This window comes from Thalassophryne amazonica, chromosome 3 (genome assembly GCF_902500255.1).
Source record: "Thalassophryne amazonica chromosome 3, fThaAma1.1, whole genome shotgun sequence".
Lineage (NCBI taxonomy): Eukaryota > Metazoa > Chordata > Actinopteri > Batrachoidiformes > Batrachoididae > Thalassophryne > Thalassophryne amazonica.
The window spans coordinates 63,640,687-63,659,699 of NC_047105.1; the positions used below are offsets into that span (position 1 = coordinate 63,640,687).

General features: G+C 38.9%; 1 protein-coding gene and 1 long non-coding RNA gene across 3 annotated transcripts in view; both read right to left on the bottom strand.

Moving 5' to 3' along the window:
- The window catches only part of fbxo42 (F-box protein 42), a 51,362-nt gene that overhangs the window by 9,340 nt on the left and 23,009 nt on the right, over positions 1 to 19,013 (bottom strand). The window contains exon 1 of one of the 2 annotated variants that reach the window (XM_034166539.1): positions 9,407 to 9,535. The exons of the other annotated variant lie outside the window; for it this stretch is intronic. Within the exon in view, the coding sequence (XP_034022430.1) occupies positions 9,407 to 9,512 (106 nt within the window). The 5' untranslated portion in view covers positions 9,513 to 9,535. Of the gene's footprint in view, positions 1 to 9,406; positions 9,536 to 19,013 lie in introns of those variants that run through there. 2 annotated transcript variants of the gene reach the window in all.
- LOC117506874 lies at positions 15,248 to 18,626 on the bottom strand. The gene is made up of 4 exons (XR_004559565.1): positions 18,537 to 18,626; positions 15,719 to 15,775; positions 15,518 to 15,632; positions 15,248 to 15,386 (listed from the first exon to the last, which is right to left on the bottom strand). It is a non-coding gene; the product is annotated as an uncharacterized LOC117506874 (long non-coding RNA).

The window sequence follows — 19,013 nt, forward strand, 5'->3', positions numbered from 1 at the left end:
TGTAATGAAACTTATTCCCCACTGCTGGGTAGTCCATCAGAGTAAATGTAAATGTTATTAAGAAATGATCAGACAGAAGGAACTTTTCAGGGAATACTGTTAAGTCTTCAATTTCCATACCATAAGTCAGAACAAGATCTAAGATAAGATTAAAGTGGTGGGTGGACTCATTTACATTTTGAGCAAAGCCAATTGAGTCTAATAATAGATTAAATGCAGTGTTGAGGCTGTCATTCTCAGCATCTGTGTGGATGTTAAAATCGCCCACTATAATTATCTTATCTGAGCTAAGCACTAAGTCAGACAAAAGGTCTGAAAATTCACAGAGAAACTCACAGTAACGACCAGGTGGACGATAGATAATAACAAATAAAACTGGTTTTTGGGACTTCCAATTTGGATGGACAAGACTAAGAGACAAGCTTTCAAATGAATTAAAGCTCTGTCTGGGTTTTTGATTAATTAATAAGCTGGAATGGAAGATTGCTGCTAATCCTCCGCCTCGACCCGTGCTACGAGCATTCTGGCAGTTAGTGTGACTTGGGGGTGTTGACTCATTTAAACTAACATATTCATCCTGCTGTAACCAGGTTTCTGTAAGGCAGAATAAATCAATATGTTGATCAATTATTATATGATTTACTAACAGGGACTTAGAAGAGAGAGACCTAATGTTTAATAGACCACATTTAACTGTTTTAGTCTGTGGTGCAGTTGAAGGTGCTATATTATTTTTTCTTTTTGAATTTTTATGCTTAAATAGATTTTTGCTGGTTATTGGTGGTCTGGGAGCAGGCACCGTCTCTACGGGGATGGGGTAATGAGGGGATGGCAGGGGGAGAGAAGCTGCAGAGAGGTGTGTAAGACAACAACTCTTCTTCCTGGTCCCAACCCTGGATAGTCACGGTTTGGAGGATTTAAGAAAATTGGCCAGATTTCTAGAAATGAGAGCTGCTCCATCCAAAGTGGGATGGATGCCGTCTCTCCTAACAAGACCAGGTTTTCCCCAGAAGCTTTGCCAATTATCTATGAAGCCCACCTCATTTTTTGGACACCATTCAGACAGCCAGCAATTCAAGGAGAACATGCGGCTAAACATGTCACTCCCAGTCCGATTGGGGAGGGGCCCAGAGAAAACTACAGAGTCCGACATTGTTTTTGCAAAGTTACACACCGATTCAATGTTAATTTTAGTGACCTCCGATTGGCGTAACCGGGTGTCATTACTGCCGACGTGAATTACAATCTTACCAAATTTACGCTTAGCCTTAGCCAGCAGTTTCAAATTTCCTTCAATGTCGCCTGCTCTGACCCCCGGAAGACAAATGACTATGGTTGCTGGAGTCGCTAACTTCACATTTCTCAAAACAGAGTCGCCAATAACCAGAGTTTGATCCTCGGCGGGTGTGTCGTCGAGTGGGGAAAAACGGTTAGAAATGTGAACGGGTTGGCGGTGTACACGGGGCTTCTGTTTAGAACTACGCTTCCTCCTCACAGTCACCCAGTCGGCCTGCTTTCCCGGCTGCTCGGGATCTGCCAGAGGGAAACTAACGGCGGCTAAGCTACCTTGGTCCGCACCGACTACAGGGGCCTGGCTAGCTGTAGAATTTTCCATGGTGCGGAGCCGAGTCTCCAATTCGCCCAGCCTGGCCTCCAAAGCTACGAATAAGCTACACTTATTACAAGTACCGTTACTGCTAAAGGAGGCCGAGGAATAACATTTCACACCCAGAGCAGAAAAGTGCGGGAGAGACAGGAGAAGCCGCCATGCTAAACCGGCTAAGAGCTAGTAGCTGCGCTAAGCTAGCGGATTCCTAAAAACACACAAAGTGAATAATGTGTAAATAATTTAGAGGTGATTCAGCAGAGGGAGTGCTTTAGTTAAGGCACGTGAAGATTACACTGTGAATAAAATCGTTATCTAGTTAACTAGATCAATCTAACTGCGCAGATTAAACAGCTAACAGATACAGCAAAACACCGCTGTGCTCCGGAACAGGAAGTGATACAATACCGCAGTGAGAGCCAACCACCAGTCAATAATAATAATAATAATACAGAAAATATCAACAACAATAGAAAATAAGGATTATTTTGTAAGTATTTTTATTGACTTGAAAAAGGCTTTTGATGTTATTGACCACTCAAGATTGCATCACAAGTTACAACAATATGGAATAAGAGGTATTGCACATCAGTGGGTAAAAAGCTACTTAGAAAACAGAAAACAGTTTGTTCAGATAAATAATATCAAATCATAATTGTGTAGTATTACTTATGGAGTACCACAAGGATCGGTACTTGGACCCAAACTGTTTATTTTGTATATCAATGATTTTGTGAATGTATCTAATGTGCTTGGTAGCATTTTATTTGCTGATGATACAACGTTGTTTTACTCCGGATCAGATAAACAGGAAGTAGCACAAGTGAGAAATACAGAACTGGAAAAGGTTAAACATTGGTTTGATATAAACAGACTGTCACTAAAAATATTAATAAGACAAATTTCATATTGTTTAATGACAGAGCAAAAAAAAAATGTGTCATTACAAATAGATGGAATGGATATACAAAGAGTAAAAGAAATGAAATTTTTAGGAGTCATGATTGATGAAGATCTTATATGGAAGTCACACATAAATTACATAAAAGGAAAAATAGCGAAAGCCATTGCTGTTTTGCATAAAGTAAAATATTCATTAAATAGTTATGGTTTATTAACATTGTACAATTCATTGATTTTCCCATATTTAACTTATTGTGTAGAAATCTGGGGATCAACATATACAACTTAAATACAACCTTTGTTTATTCTGCAGAAAAGGGCTTTAAGGGTGATTAGCAACAGTGGTTTTAGTGATCCATCTAATCCATTGTTCAATCAGTACAGGGTACTTAAATTTCGTGATTTGGTCAATTTGAAAATATTACAAACAATGTACCAAGCTAATAAAAATGCTTTACCAACAAACATTCAAAATATGTTTGAGAAAAGAGTAAGTAGTTATAAATTGAAAGGAATAGAAGTCTTTAGAAAACCAAGATACAGAACCAAAGTAAAGGAACGGAGTATTGCAGTAAATGGTGTAAAATTATGGAACAATATCAACAAAGAAATTAAAGAATTAAGGTCGCTTAAATTATTTAAAAAAATGTATTAAACTAGATGTATTAAGTAAGTATGAAACAAGTCAGAGGGCTGTAAGGAAGTAAAAAAGGTCATTTGTTAATGTTTAAAATGTTTTAAGTTTAAAAACATGTCAGATATGTAATCTATTAAATAATGGTCATAATTATGAAATAAGTCAGTGGTACGTGACAAGTTAAAGAAATGCAATCTGTTAAATGTCGAATAATGACGCTGGATATTGAAAGATTGTATTGTAAAAAGGGGCAGAAAATATAAGACTTGTTCTTCTCTCTGCTCCTTTTCATTCTGGTAATTGAGATGCTTTATTTCTGCTTTTCTGTTTTTTTTTTCTTTTAAATGAATGAAATAAATAAATGAATGAATAAGTACCATCCATCCACCTTCAATCACTCCGAAGACAATGCCGGCCTACCTGGATGATCCGTTTGATATTGGGGCACAAATTGTGAGGGCTCTCTTCGCAGGGCGAGGGTTTTTAAAGGCCGCCAGAATCCGCTGACATACCCGGACGATATTCTCTATGAAAGATATAGATTCTCATCTGAGGGAATTCGTTATCTTTGTCAGCTGATCGGGCCAGAAGTATGTAACATCACCCATCGTACACTGTAAAAAAGACTGTGTTTTTACAGGAAAACACTGGCAGCTGTGGTTACCAGGGAATTCCTGTAAAAAATACAGCAGTTAAATGTGCAAAAAAGAGAGCTCTTGTTTGTAGATTTAACAGTTCCTTTAATGTGAGTCAGCCGTGGTTCATTCACTGTAAATCCATATACATATTATGTCTGTAATGTTATCTAATGTGCTGCTGTATGTTTTACAGGAATTCCCCGGTAACCACAGCTGCCAGCATTTTCCTGTAAAAACAACTCAATTTTTACAGTGTAGCAATGCCCCAACGATCAAGCAGATAATGTGCCTTGTGCCTATTTTGCCAGTGGACAATTTATGTATTCCATCGGTGATGCTGAACATCTGAGCAAGAATACTGTATGTCGTATGATTTGCAAGGTAGTACTTGCTCTATCTAAACTGTTGGATGCATCTGTCGTTTTCCCTGGCCATTTATCTGCAATGCAAATCAAAGAAGGGTTTTATGCAATCGCGGGTAATTACTAATATCAAATAGGTCTAATGCATGTCCATTAATTAGGCGAAGTGGGGCTTATCAAACTATGAATATAAACCTACCGTTCTGAAGGATGTTTTTATATTTCATCTTCACCTGCTACCAGGTGCGTTTGGCACTGCTATTGCATCTGACATATTGACAGGATTAGGAATAGCAATCATACAGTCAAGGTAGCCTATTTAGGAAACATTAAATTAACCTAACATTTATTAGTAGACCTATGCCCACTTCTGAATCGTGTTGCATCTGGGCGTAATTAATGACAGAAGGTCATTTTTTTTTACACATATCAGAGATTCCACAGGCTAATCATCTGTAACAGATTTGGAGAACAATTGAATTGTACTTACGCATTTACCCGATCAGCAATATGTTGCCAACAAGCCTGTCTTGCTTTATTGGCAGACGATGTGTTCGATTTCCCCCTTAACATTAATTTAATTTCCTCGTAGCTCCGTATAATAATCGTGCATTCATCTTCGGTAAAGTAAGGTGGCCGCGCCATCATTGAAAAATGGTGACGTGTGCTGCAACCTGCCCCTTTTATGTGAATGCGCACAAACTCCAATTAGGTTAACACAGGTTCAACAAATCAACATCTTATTCAGCGTCGTAGTACCGATTAACACCACTTGAGAAAACCAGGTTTTGTCGACCCCGGTTTAAGAGGTTGACCCTGGGTTACATCTGAGTAAGTTAACCACGCTTCGTAGTACAGGCCCCTGGAGTATTCCAGGCAGCACTGATCCATCATTGAAATCTCACTAATAGAACCACAAACAAAATGTGTGGATCAACTGAGGAATTCCTAATTGCATGTACAGTCAGGTACACAATTATTTGGAGATCTGTATTTTTGCCTCGGTACTCAATCAAGATGTGTTTGCAGCATAGACTTTAAAGCTTTAATTCAAGCAGTCAAAAATAAATAAATAAAATAAATTCGCCACAATTTTTTAGGAATTGGGCACCGCAGTCTCCTCACCGGTACATGAGAGGGGCTTTTAATGGAAATGCATTGCAATGGGACGGGACGTTTTGTCCGATGTAAGCGAAAATCCATTCTACAAAATTTGCTATATACGGTGTTTATTACATGGAAAATCCTACAAAAACATTGGGACTTTTGCTTCTGTCCAGTGAGCGAAGTATCCAGTTTATATGATGCCGTCATAATATTTATTATTTCATTTATTTATATAGTGCCATATCACAACAAGTTGCCTCAAGGCGCTTCACACAGGTACACATATGGCCCTGTCTCTGTGGAATGATATTTTCTAAAAGCAGACTGCAGTGGCTCAAAAAAATTATTCTCAATAAAGTGGTTTTCGTGAGCTGCCGTGAAACAACCTTTTTCAGAACTTCACAGCAAACTAATTGATACTTCGATATCGGCCTATATTTTCAATACACTAGGGTCACACATGGCCCACTTTCATCACTACAGTGAAAAAAAAGTAAAGAAAAAAAAAAACAAACTGAACATTTCTGGCAAGGACTGAAGTCCCTAGCAGGAGGTCTGGGGTTCTCCCCCAGAAAAATTTGAAATTTCAGATGCATTCTGGTGCATTTTCAGGTTTATTTACCAACCAACTTTTTTCCAAAATAAATAAATAATAAATATAAAATCTTGGGTCAGGTCAATTTTCCCACCCCAGTCTTTTCACACAACTTTATATTTTGCCCCAGAACGTACACAATAAAGCAAATGACAATTCAAAGAACTCAAAAATAATAATTCTCAGCATCAATTCAAACGGAACAATAGAAGTATTTATGGAGCATGAATGCATTAATTTATGCACACAGATGCATCTCTGAGTACATCATAGACACAAGTTTGTTTTGGATCGTAACAGCTCACATTCAAGTGTCTGGGTGAAAATGTACCACAATGTCATCTCTGTATACAAACTCAGCACAGACATTATACAACCCCTGGCAAAAATTATGGAATCACCGGCCTCAGAGGATGTTCATTCAGTTGTTTAATTTTGTAGAAAAAAAGCAGATCACAGACATGACACAAAACTAAAGTAATTTCAAATGGCAACTTTCTGGCTTTAAGAAACACTATAAGAAATCAAGAAAAAAAAGATTGTGGCAGTCAGTAACGGTTACTTTTTTAGACCAAGCAGAGGAAAAAAAATATGGAATCACTCAATTCTGAGGAATAAATTATGGAATCACCCTGTAAATTTTCATCCCCAAAACTAACACCTGCATCAAATCACATCTGCATCTAAAAAGGAGTGATCACACCTTGGAGAGCTGTTGCACCAAGTGGACTGACATGAATCATGGCTCCAACACGAGAGATGTCAATTGAAACAAAGGAGAGGATTATCAAATTCTTAAAAGAGGGTAAATCATCACGCAATGTTGCAAAAGATGTTGGTTGTTCACAGTCAGCTGTGTCTAAACTCTGGACCAAATACAAACAACATGGGAAGGTTGTTAAAGGCAAACATACTGGTAGACCAAGGAAGACATCAAAGCGTCAAGACAGAAAACTTAAAGCAATATGTCTCAAAAATCGAAAATGCACAACAAAACAAATGAGGAACGAATGGGAGGAAACTGGAGTCAACGTCTGTGACCGAACTGTAAGAAACCGCCTAAAGGAAATGGGATTTACATACAGAAAAGCTAAACGAAAGCCATCAACACCTAAACAGAAAAAAAGGTTACAATGGAAAAAAGGAAACGCAATCGTGGACTGTGGATGACTGGATGAAAGTCATATTCAGTGATGAATCTCGAATCTGCATTGGGCAAGGTGATGATGCTGGAACTTTTGTTTGGTGCCATTCCAATGAGATTTATAAAGATGACTGCCTGAAGAGAACATGTAAATTTCCACAGTCATTGATGATATGGGGCTGCATGTCAGGTAAAGGCACTGGGGAGATGGCTGTCATTACATCATCAATAAATGCACAAGTTTACGTTGATATTTTGGACACTTTTCTGATGTTTGAGGATGATGAAATCATTTTTTAAGAAGATAATGCATCTTGCCATAGAGCAAAAACTGTGAAAACATTCCTTGCAAAAAGACACATAAGGATTAGGATTAGGGTTAGGGTTAGGATTAGTGAAAACATTCCTTGCAAAAGACACATAGGGTCAATTTCATGACATAGGGTCAATGTCAACGAGCAGATGTGATTTGATGCAGGTGTTAGTTTTGGGGATGGAAATTTACAGGGTGATTCCATAATTTATTCCTCAGAATTGAGTGCGTCCATATTTTTTTCCTCTGCTTGGTCTAAAAAAGTAACCGTTACTGACTGCCACAATCTTTTTTTCTTGATTTCTTATAGTGTTTCTTAAAGCCAGAAAGTTGCCAATTGAAATGACTTTAGTTTTGTGTCATGTCTGTGATCTCCTTTTTTTCTACAAAATTAAACAACAGAATGAACATCCTCCGAGGCCGGTGATTCCATAATTTTTGCGAGGGGTTGTACTACACATCAAAGTGTCCCGTGTTGCTGACCAAATGGTCCCCCCTAAAAATCTGTCTGCTTTTTGCATTTGCGCATGTCATTAGCCGTGGTTCACAGATTAAAACTTTGTTTCTGCTTAACACTGCCCTTTAGTCATCATCTATCTCAGCAACAGATATCTGAAGCTTTTTTTTTTTTTTTTTTTTTAATAAAATCGAGAAGAAGCAAATGCATGAATCAGGGTCTCAGCATCAGCCATAGACAGGATGGGACGAATCTTCGCTATATTTTGCAGGTGGAAGAAAGCAGTCCTTGCAATATCTCTAATGTGGAGGTCAAAGGACAACCTAGGACCAAAAATTACACCAAGGTTCCTCACTTGTCAGTGTGATGTATGACACACGAGCCTAGGCTAAGCGTTAAACTGGTTCAAAATGATGCCGATGTCTTACTGGACATGAACCATCATTTCAGTCTTATCAGAGTTAAGTAGGAAATGGCTAGACATCCAGCTTTCACTGATGCAAGGCAATCTTCTAAGGATTTTATGGTGGATGAGATTACCAGCAGTTATCAGCATGTATAACTGAGTATCATCAGCATAGCAATGAAAGGTAATCACAAACGCTGCAATATGTGTCCAAGGGTGCTATATAAAGGGAGAGAAAAGCAGGGGGCAGAAGACGGACCCCTGTGGAACCCCAAATTCATATCACTAAGGTTAGAGGTAGTGCTATTGTACAAAACATAGTGAGAACAACTGGTCAAGTATGATGTCAACTAAAAAGGTCATTCCCAGTAGTCCCAAAATGATTCTCCAGCCTATTGAGTAGAATATGGTGATCCATGGTATCAAACGCCAGCACTAAAATCTAACAGCACCAAAACGGTAGTGGTGTTTGAATCCATTGCAAGCAGAAGCTCATTCACCACTTTAGTGAGCGCTGTCTCTGTGGAATGATATTTTCTTAAAGCAGACTGCAGTGGCTCAAAAAGATTATTCTCAATAAGGTGGTTTTCATGAGCTGCCGTGAAAACCACCTTTTTCAGAACTTTACAGCAAACTAATTGATACTTTGATATCAAACCTATAGTTTTTCAATACACTAGGATCAAGATTAGATTTCTTAAATAATGGTTTAATCACTGCAAATCTGAAACATTTAGGAACAGATCCAGAGGTTAATGAGAGATTAATAATTTCCAGCACAATCAGCCCATGAATGGGCCACAGGTCCTTAAAGTTTTGTTATGGGATCAAATAAGCAGGTTGTGCTTTTTGTAGACGTTACGAGCGATTGTCCTCATTACGTATTCTTCGAATTTAGAGATGTTTTGGCTGCAGTGGACTAACTCACTCACTCTACATTCCTGTTGTCCAAGCTCTATTTTGTTACCAGCACAGAAAAAAAGAAGTAACATCATCCCCTTAGGTTTGAAGCAATAAAGGTTCCTGTAAATTAACTACACTTCAGACTCTGTGCAGCCTGTTTTATTGCTATTTTAGTTGTACTTAAGAATGGCTTGATTATTGACTCATATGCACTCTCTCAGAATTATGTTTAGACAAGCACCATGCTCAGAGACATCTTTACCAAAGAGCAACATATCATAAAATGAGCTCAGCCTTCCCTCTTGTTGCACTTAATATTTGTCAAGCAAAGATACCTGAGGCTAAAGGGCGGATCCACTCCTTACTGTTGAGGTCACGTCGCCATAGATCATTGAAGGCAGCATTGCAACTACTCTGAGTGCAACCCCCAAACACGTACATGGACTGGTTTGAATCATAATAGCATGCACCTGCAAACACAAAAAGTAACAACTCAGTCAATATGGACAACAAGCACTTCTCTGATTACACACCAGTAAAAGGTAGGAACAACAGAGTGGACAGTTTTTTTCAGATGTGGAATCAAAGGTCTTATGAAGCCTTAAAGTAGAACTCTGACATTTTTTAGCCTAGGGCCTATATTTACATTGTTTGGGCAAAAGATTTCAATTAGAATTATAAAGATTTTAATCAGTGCAGCATTTAGTTTGACTTGTTAAAACAGAATATGTGCTCACTGAATTTGGGGTGTGCCGTATAAGTCCATCCATAACAATACCCATATAAATTTTTTAATTATTATTTTTTTAAATATTGCAATAGGGCTTCTATTACAGATTAGGGGAGTCACAAGATGCTGCAGGTGTTTGGTAAACAATCTTTTCCTCACTTGTTTTCATGCATTTTTGTTTGGTTAGCAATGGTTCTTTTCTCCTGATATATAACTTCCAAATGTAATTGCTCCTGAAAACCATTTGATGGGAGATTTTTCTTTGGCATCGTTCTTTTGAAATGAATGCGGCTCCCTCAAGTTTATGTTAGCCATGTTACTGCGGAGTGAGAAAGGAAAGTGGGCGAGGCTTTAAAATCCACTCGCTCTCCAGAATGACTGGTTTACAAGTGGTGATTCTCCGCACCCATCCACAGGCAGGCTGTGCTTTTGTGAACACAAGTACAACCCCTGGCAAAATAAGGAATCACGGGCCTCTGAGAATGTTCATTCAGTTGGTTTAATTTTGTAGAAAAAAAGCAGATCACAGACATGACACAAAACTAAAAGTCATTTCAAATGGCAACTTTCAGGCTTTAAGAAACACTATAAGAAATCAAGAAAAAAAGATTGTGGCAGTCAGTAACGGTTACTTTTTTAGACCAAGCAGAGGAAAAAAATATGGAATCACCCTGTAAATTTCCATCCCCAAAACTAACACCTGCATCAAAAAATGTACAACAAAACAAAGAGGAACGAATGGGAGGAAACTGGAGGTCAACGTCTGTGACCGAACTGTAAGAAACTGCCTAAAGGACATGGGATTTACATACAAAAAGCTAAACGAAAGGCATCATTACCACCTAAACAGAAAAAAAAAAACACAATGTTACAATGGGCTAAGGAAAATGCAATTGTGGACTGTGGATGACTGGATGAAATGTCCTATATCAGTGATGAATCTCGAATCTTGCATTGGGCAAGGTGGATGCTGCTGGAACTACTTTTGTTTGGTGCCTTTCCAATGAGATTTATAAAGATGACTGCCTGAAGAGACCATGTAAATTTCCACAGTCATTGATGATATGGGGGGCTGCATGTCAGGTAAAGGCACTCGGGGAGATGGCTGTCATTACCTCATCAATAAATGCACAAGTTTATGTTGATATTTTGGACAATTGAAAGGATGTTTTGGGATGATGAAATCATTTGTCAAGATAATGCATCTTGCCATAGAGCAAAAACTGCAAAAAACATTCCTGTGCAAAATGACACCGGGTCAATGTTCATGGCATAGGGTCAATGTCAATGAGCAGATCTGATTGATGCAGGTGTTAATTTGGGGGATTGAAATTTATAGGGTGATTTCCATAATTTTTCCTCAGAATTGAGTGATTCCATATTTTTTTTCCTCTGCTTGGTCTAAAAAAGTAACCGTTACTGACTGCCACAATCTTTTTTTTTTTCTTGATTTCTTACAGTGTTTTCTTAAAGCCAGAAAGTTGCCATTTGAAATGACTTTAGTTTTGTGTCATGTCTGTGATCTGCTTTTTTTCTACAAAATTAAACAACCTGAATGAACATCCGATGAGGCCGGTGATTCCAGAATTTTTGCCAGGGGTTGTAGTTCAGCTCCACCTTCAGTCCAAACTTACTGGTTTCAGCCCAGTAGGAAGAGTGGACACTCACCCAAGCTGCATTTGAAACCAGCACAAACACAGTGGCAGCCTGCGCTGTTTTTGTGTGGGGGCACAGACCACCCTCCACCCATCCCACCCAGATTTAAAGCATCCGACAGAAGAATCTGACAGTAGTAAAACTGATGTCCCTTACCTCACAGTAGTGTTCTGCATTGCACAATCAGCAGTGGTATTACTTTTGAATTTATTAACATGACATCACTGTCCACCAAATTACTTGTAACTGCACTGAACTGGAATTACAACAGCCATCAGTGCGATGATGGGAAAGTCCTGCTCAACAGTCCCAAATGTGTTTTTTTTTTTTCTTTTCTTTTTAAGAATTACACATTTCCATTCAGCTCATTTTCAATTTGCTACTTCAAATTGTGCAATTTTACAATTACATCTGAGTGCACACAACAGCACAATCCCAATCATGTCTGAAAACGACAGTCGTGTGTCAACCTCCAATATTTTTTTTTAATATTAGCTGAATATTAACTCATTTTGAAAGTACACATGAGCTGATGGCGACCCAAATGTACTTGAACCAAACCACTTCTGCTTCAAAACACCCATTCCCTTAGGCTTGAGGCACCCATCTGCATGCAAACAGGGGAGCCCTAGCATCATTCCACAGAAGTCACACTAGCTGGGTTTCCATTACAGATTTGTGCAAAAGTTAAGCAATATTTTCAGAATGTTGTGTAACTGCTGGGTTTTGTCTTCTCTCGATAACTGTCATTCCAGATAGGCTCTTGCAAGAACTGTAATTTCAAGTCATTGTGACAGAAGGGTATGTCCTGCTAAATATTACCTTTTTCTTTATTCACTATTGCCGTAACATCATCTCTTACAATGTTTAACAAGCTCTCTCTATCTCTTCCTCTGTCCACATGTACCATGCCATGTGTTTCAGAATATCAAGTGACTCTTACTGTACATCAAGTGACCTATAATAGCAGAAAAAGCATTTCTGATGCAGTCTTGCCAAGTAAGGCTTCTTCAAATTCCCTGAAAAACCACATCCTGCCATACTTGAGAGTTTCTGAAATACATGCATTTCCATTAAGCATATTTCCATTCACTACTTCAAATTATACAATTTGGAGAGCAATGGAAACCCACCTACAGCTGTTGTTTTTTTACCCTTTTCTTTGTAAATTGGCCTCATGACAATTCATCAGTCACCAGACGAATCAGTCCACTATTTTTCACACCCAGCTAATGACTTAAAAAAAAATTGACAGACTGTTGTTTACTGCTTATTACATGCAGTGGTGGCCACAGTTCTACCAATCCGCTAACCGCTAATTAGTGTAGCTAACTTTTTGTTAGCAGATTAGCTTTTCAGCTAATTTTGAAAACCACCAATGGACCAATTAGCTTCTGCTAAATTTAGGTCCGCTGACATTTTATTGCTGATATATTGAGTAAAGCTTAATGGTAAAAAAAACATTTGTAAACCCTAAAATCATACACGTTAGTTCCTGTCTGTTGCATGTTTTGCAACAGTCAGACCGCTGTGAGCTCAGCCCTCCCCCAGCAGAAGGGGGCGGGCCAGTGGCCAGCTGCTGGCTGCTAAAAAAAAAACAAAAAAAAAAAAACAAGAAAGTCATTTACTTTCTATATCTAATGACACAGACTGTGGGCAGGAGACATGAAGCAAAGCACTTTTCAATCATGGTTTCACTTATAAACAACTAATTTTGGACAGATTATCAACATTAATGGTAATGCTGTCATTTTTACAAAGTGAAAATATCATGTCTCCTGCCCACTGTCTGTTTTGTAGTATGTGGTAAGTAAAGAATGGTTTTTGGGGGGTGGGGGCAGCAGCAGGCAGTGCGCATAAAGACATAAGCTCTGGCTCGTTGTTCGTTTGGGATTTGTGATCACCTCTGATTTTCCTCGGGAGCCTCGGTGGTGCTTAAACTTGAAACAGGCTTATCATTAGCCAACAGTGTCCTGAGTCAGTACTACAAGTTAGCGGTTGGCTGTAACTTCCGATAAATTTTTTTAGTGGATTATCGGTTTAGCGTTACAAAACTCAACTTTTCAGTTAGCAGATTAGCAGTTATTGAAGCTAACCTTTTGGTTAGCTGTGCCCACCACAGACTACATAACACAAATCTAAGTTTCTGGGCAGACGTGAACTACAAATGCGCACCATTAATCTGTTATAGATTCCTGAGTCTGCAGGCTAACCAGCTACAGGCAGATCAAATGATTTATTTGTTGGGCTAGTGTTCATTTGTAAAAATCAGACAAACATGACCAACTATCTAGTGTCCAATATGATACTGATTATATATTGCCCCCACAAAAAAAAAATGCAATGTGAGGCTTACTAACTATATAATGCAGGTCAGTAATATTTTGTTTCAGTTAAGTCAGCGACTGACAGCTACCTTTTTGCAGACATACTATGGAAATCTTTCAAGATTCATAGGGGCTGATGAAAGATCTATGTTACCTTGAAAATACTGGTATTCTCCAGATAAACAATGAATCTATTTTAAGGCGTTTAAAGTGTAGGTGACACGTAATGCCATGTTTTCATGAATATTTAAGACTAAAATTAAAGTGTAGGTGACACCAAAAATGTACACAAAATCACTATAAATGATGAAATGTTAATATTTTAAAAATTCCTGAACAATAAAAGTTGATGATGTTTAATTTTCATCTTAAATGTTCATGAAAACATGGCATTACGTATCACCTACACTTTAAACAACAGTTTGAAATGTATCCTTTAGCAGGGGTGATGGCCAAGTGGTTAGTGCGCTGGGTTACTTTTTTGAAATTGATCCTTTCCTGGTGCGCAGTTCTTGAAGAGATAAATATTCGGATTTTAAAATGCATGCCACTACAAAACTTCCCAGCGTGCCGACAATGGACAAAAAGGAGGAGGAAGTGGCGTCAGCTCCGGAACCATTATCTTAATTGTCCCATTAATTTATGGATTTTTACAGGCTACTGACATACCTGTTTCCATCAAGTGGATTGGGTCGGAGCTGTACCGTGTTTTCTGTGTCAGAACGTTTATCTCGCTGGCAGAATCTTTTTCAATTGGCAGGTGGAAACACTTATATTGACGAGCACGCAGACTGTACTGCAGGCAGGCACTTTATTTTATTTGGGTTCATTGTTTTTGGACCATGGGAATTTCGTCACGTGCAGACTGAAATGTTACAAGCAGATGAGGGTCTACAAGTCTTTTAACTTGAAGTGCAAAGTGGCCCACTGTGGAACAAGAGGGTCCATTCACAGCAGAGACTCGAACCATTAGGTGCAGACGCAATGAACAGATTAAACCTGCAGAGGACCATGTCAGTCACAGATCAGTACTGCAGAGACTCTAAACATCATGGCCTTTTCTTCTGCCAGGACAACAAATTAAATTATTTTCACACGTTTTCATCAAAATGAAGATAATCTCACTGAAATGGACAGGTAAGACTTATTTTCTCCTTATGTGAATGGTTTTAATATTTAATAATAACTGTTACAATATTCAAGAAGGAAACAATATTTATTAAAAAAATAGCTATTTTCAGTCCCTCATAACATTTTTCAGATTTGAATGTACTTTTTTTCTCAAAAAAGGAAAAAAAAAAAAAAAAAAAAAAATCATAAATAAAAAAAAAAATCCACAATCACCAAAACTATTTTTTTTAATCAATTGATTAGACCATTCTGTCTTCTGAACTCTGCCAGTATCGTCACTGTTGTCAGACTGAAGGTTTTCCTCCAAGTTTCATCTCCTTCATTGTCAGGAGACTGAGAGCGCAGAGAAGGCGGTTCGGGGCCCAGAGGGGCGGGTGTGGCACTTATGGGGGAGGGCCGAGAGTTAAGACTAGGGCTGAGCGGTGCACGGCCAGATGGAGCTTGTGAGAAAACCACCACACACTGACCCACCTTGAGGTAAAATTGCACACACAAAAAATAATAATGATAAAATACAAATCAACCACAGATTCAATATTTTTATTCATTTTATTTATTTATGAATGTATATAATCAAACTGGCCTCTGAGACACATGCTTACCCGACACGCTGGGTGACACCAAAGTCTGGGGCCCCATGGTCCTCATTTTCCACATGTAACTGTTGCCACCTCCAAGGAAGTGCATCCATATGGAGGAGCCAGGCATCCTTAAAAGCTTGAACACACATCATCAATTTAAAATTGCTGTCGCATTCCAGAAGCTACTGTGACATTGTGAATGAAGGTACATAAGAAGCTTACTGCATTTGGGCCACCACACCCTCCCAAGATTAGCAACGTGTGATCGTCAATCACAATCTAAGAGAAATATCAGCAAATGTTTGAACAACAGCAGTCAGAGTGCAACATCCACCCATCTTAGAACTCTGAAGGAGGGTGTCACCTTTCACTGTGCCAACCCAACATGAAGCTGTGGCCGCTGATGCAACAGGACAAAAGTTTGACTGTGCCGTTCTCCAATCAGAGCCACAGAAGCGAGAACTACTCCAGAGTTGTCATGGGTATCTTGTTGGCTGGCTGCATTTATATAGCATTTTTATGTTCAAAGTGCTTTACAGTGATGCCTCACACACACACACACACACACACACACACACACACACACAACACACACACACACACACACACACACCCACACACACACACACACCACACACACACACACCCACCAGATGTCAGGGTGGTAAGGCGCTCACTACACCACTGGAGCACTTTGGGATTAAGGACCTTGCTCAAGAGGTCAGAGTGATTTTCTGCTCTGACAGAGCTTTCAACTGAGGATCTTCTAGTCACAACACCACTGCTTTAACTGCTTGACCTTCAGCTTCCCTTACTGGTCAACATGTCAAACTAGTTGTAGACATGACTGAATTTGATTTTGTATTATCATTTCACATTAACCATGGGTGCATTTTTAATGCTACAGTAATTAGAATTTAGTGTATCTAGTGGTGAGCAATACCAGGAGTCTTAAGCCGGGTTCAAACGGCAGGATAATGGGGTTGATATCGGACCGATCTTCCCCTTCGACAATCTTAAGGACGCCCCGACAATCGTGCTGACGCTAAAGATAATCTTATCAGATATTTTTGCCGGTGTGTGGTGTTCAGAGCGCTTCTGATCTGCTCAGATGGGCATCAGGAGCGCTCCGATCGCAAATCTGGGATAATTAACATGTTGGATTTTTTTGGCCTGATATCGCAGCGTGTGTTGTGTCCCTCCGACCACAAACGAGCACACAGCCTGCTGAACGTGACGTGCAGCCAATCCACAAAGCGAGGTGACGGGCGTAAGGAGGGAAATAAAATCAAAATAGCTGTTCTGACTTACCAGAAAGTCCAGTGGCGAGCTGTCTCCACTCCTTTAAAGAATGGTTTTTCTTTTTGTATCGTTTTCCCCCCTCTGTTTTAACTAGTCCACAAAGTACCCTCCGTTTGTTTTACTCTGAAGTCACGTTAATCTCGAGAGATTTTGCGAGATTTCCTGTCTGAGCTGTAAATGTTCGTGTGTGGTGTTGTTGTCCTTACCGTGTGGCTGAACACCACCACACTGTACGACCAAACCTGTTAGATCCATGATTTTTTTTTTTTTTTTTATCTTCACGTGTGTGTCTCAGGTTTTGGAAAGCTAACGATAATTTTAAAATCCTGTCATGTGAACCAGGCTTTACTAAAATACAGATTTATTGGGACGGGTGGTTCCTATGCACCAAGCCAGCTCTGCTATAATATGTTGCAACCAGCTCTCTAATCAGGCATTGCAGCCTTCAAAACTGCTTTGTCACTTGGATACCAAGCACCCTGCATGAAAAGGACAAGTCTTGGAGTATTTTGAGAAAAAAAAAAAAGCTATGAACAAGAAAGCAGAATACCCTGAGACCGCCACAACAGCACTGAAAACCTGTTGCCATTTTCCGACATCCTATCCTGGTGAAGCGGGGTTTTCTGCAGTGACAGTAACCAAAACAAGACTGGACATAAACAACACACTTCAGGTGACCAGTGTCTCCTATTTACCCCTAGATGGGACCATCTCCTTGCAGAGAAACAAGTCAGGGCTCCACTGATTCAGCATTATGGTGAGGTGTATTTTTCCACAAACTTTATATTTGTCTGTGGTGTATCTATTTTGAAGGGCATGTTTAAATGTACCTTAAGGGGCTAGAGGATGTTATCATGTGTTGGCCCAATGTTACAAGGACGCTGCTAATAAAGTTGCATACAAATACGGTGGCTCACACTTTATTATATATTTAGAAAATACCACAGTTTTTTAGGGCCAGTCGTATCATTTTATTCTGTTGTGTTTATCGGCCACACCTTGAAGGCCGGTCTGCGAAAGATTGCTTAAACAATGTAAACTGGTCCAAAAAAGGTTGGGGACCAGTGCTTTAAAGGACACACGGGAACAACTCACTCTCCTTTCCTTACATTTATTTCAGTCCAACATCCACTTAAGTCTTCTTTACTTTGCAATATTCCAGGTTTCTGTCAGTAATGGCTATGAGAGAAGTTGGTAGTTTTTTCTTTCCTTACCACAGAAAGTAAACAAAAGAAAATGTACCACAAAATGTTACTTTTGAAGTAGATTATCTACTGTTAAGCTGGATATTTGTAATGATCATGTATGTATGTACAATAATTCTACAACCCTAACACCAAACTTTGTGATTGATACGTGTCCTTCATTTCCACCAGTAGGTCTTCTGGTTAGGTCTTTGTGATGGCTTTGGATGTATTTATTTTTTTGGTAGATTTTTCTTTTCTGAGACTCCGCAGTAACGATGGGTGTATCTTTAACCAATTCCTACAAAAGCGTCATTCTAAACATCCCTTATATATAAGCACTGTGCCAAAATGTTGACCATTTCTTCCCCCAAATCAATTCATGTCCATGGCTGACTCTAAATTGTTCCACCAGGACTGATCTAAGCGGATCAAAATTGCTCAGCTATTTTTATTCACAAACACAACAGAAAACAATACCTCCATTTTTCAAAAATTAAACTTAACAGCATAAGAACTGCCACACTTTAACTCAATTTTAAAGGCTAACATACCTGTGACTGGCCTCCTCGTGGATGGGGAGACGGGCCAGATATTGGTGGTTTAGACCAGGACCATTGTTCCAGATCCAAGACCCAGACTTCGTTAATCCTGATTGTAACCATCAGAGGACACGGCAACATGTGTAAGAAGACATATAGTGTACAACTCTCATGAATTTTCATGACTTAAACCCAAGGTAATTTTGTTTTTGTTTTTTAAAAAACACTGGATGTTACTAATTACATCCTTATCTGTGAAATGTGCATAAACATCTGATGTCTTACTGAGAAATGCTGATTCATCAGGTCACACATGTTGTAACTTCACAATAAATTACCGATCATCCTAATACATTAAAACAATAAAGGACATCAAATATACCATTCTTTAGATTTATGCTTTTTACTTTTGATGCTCATTTTAAAATACACAAACTAATTTAAATGAAACATGCTACATTTGGCGCGCTCCTAATGATCCTCCAAATA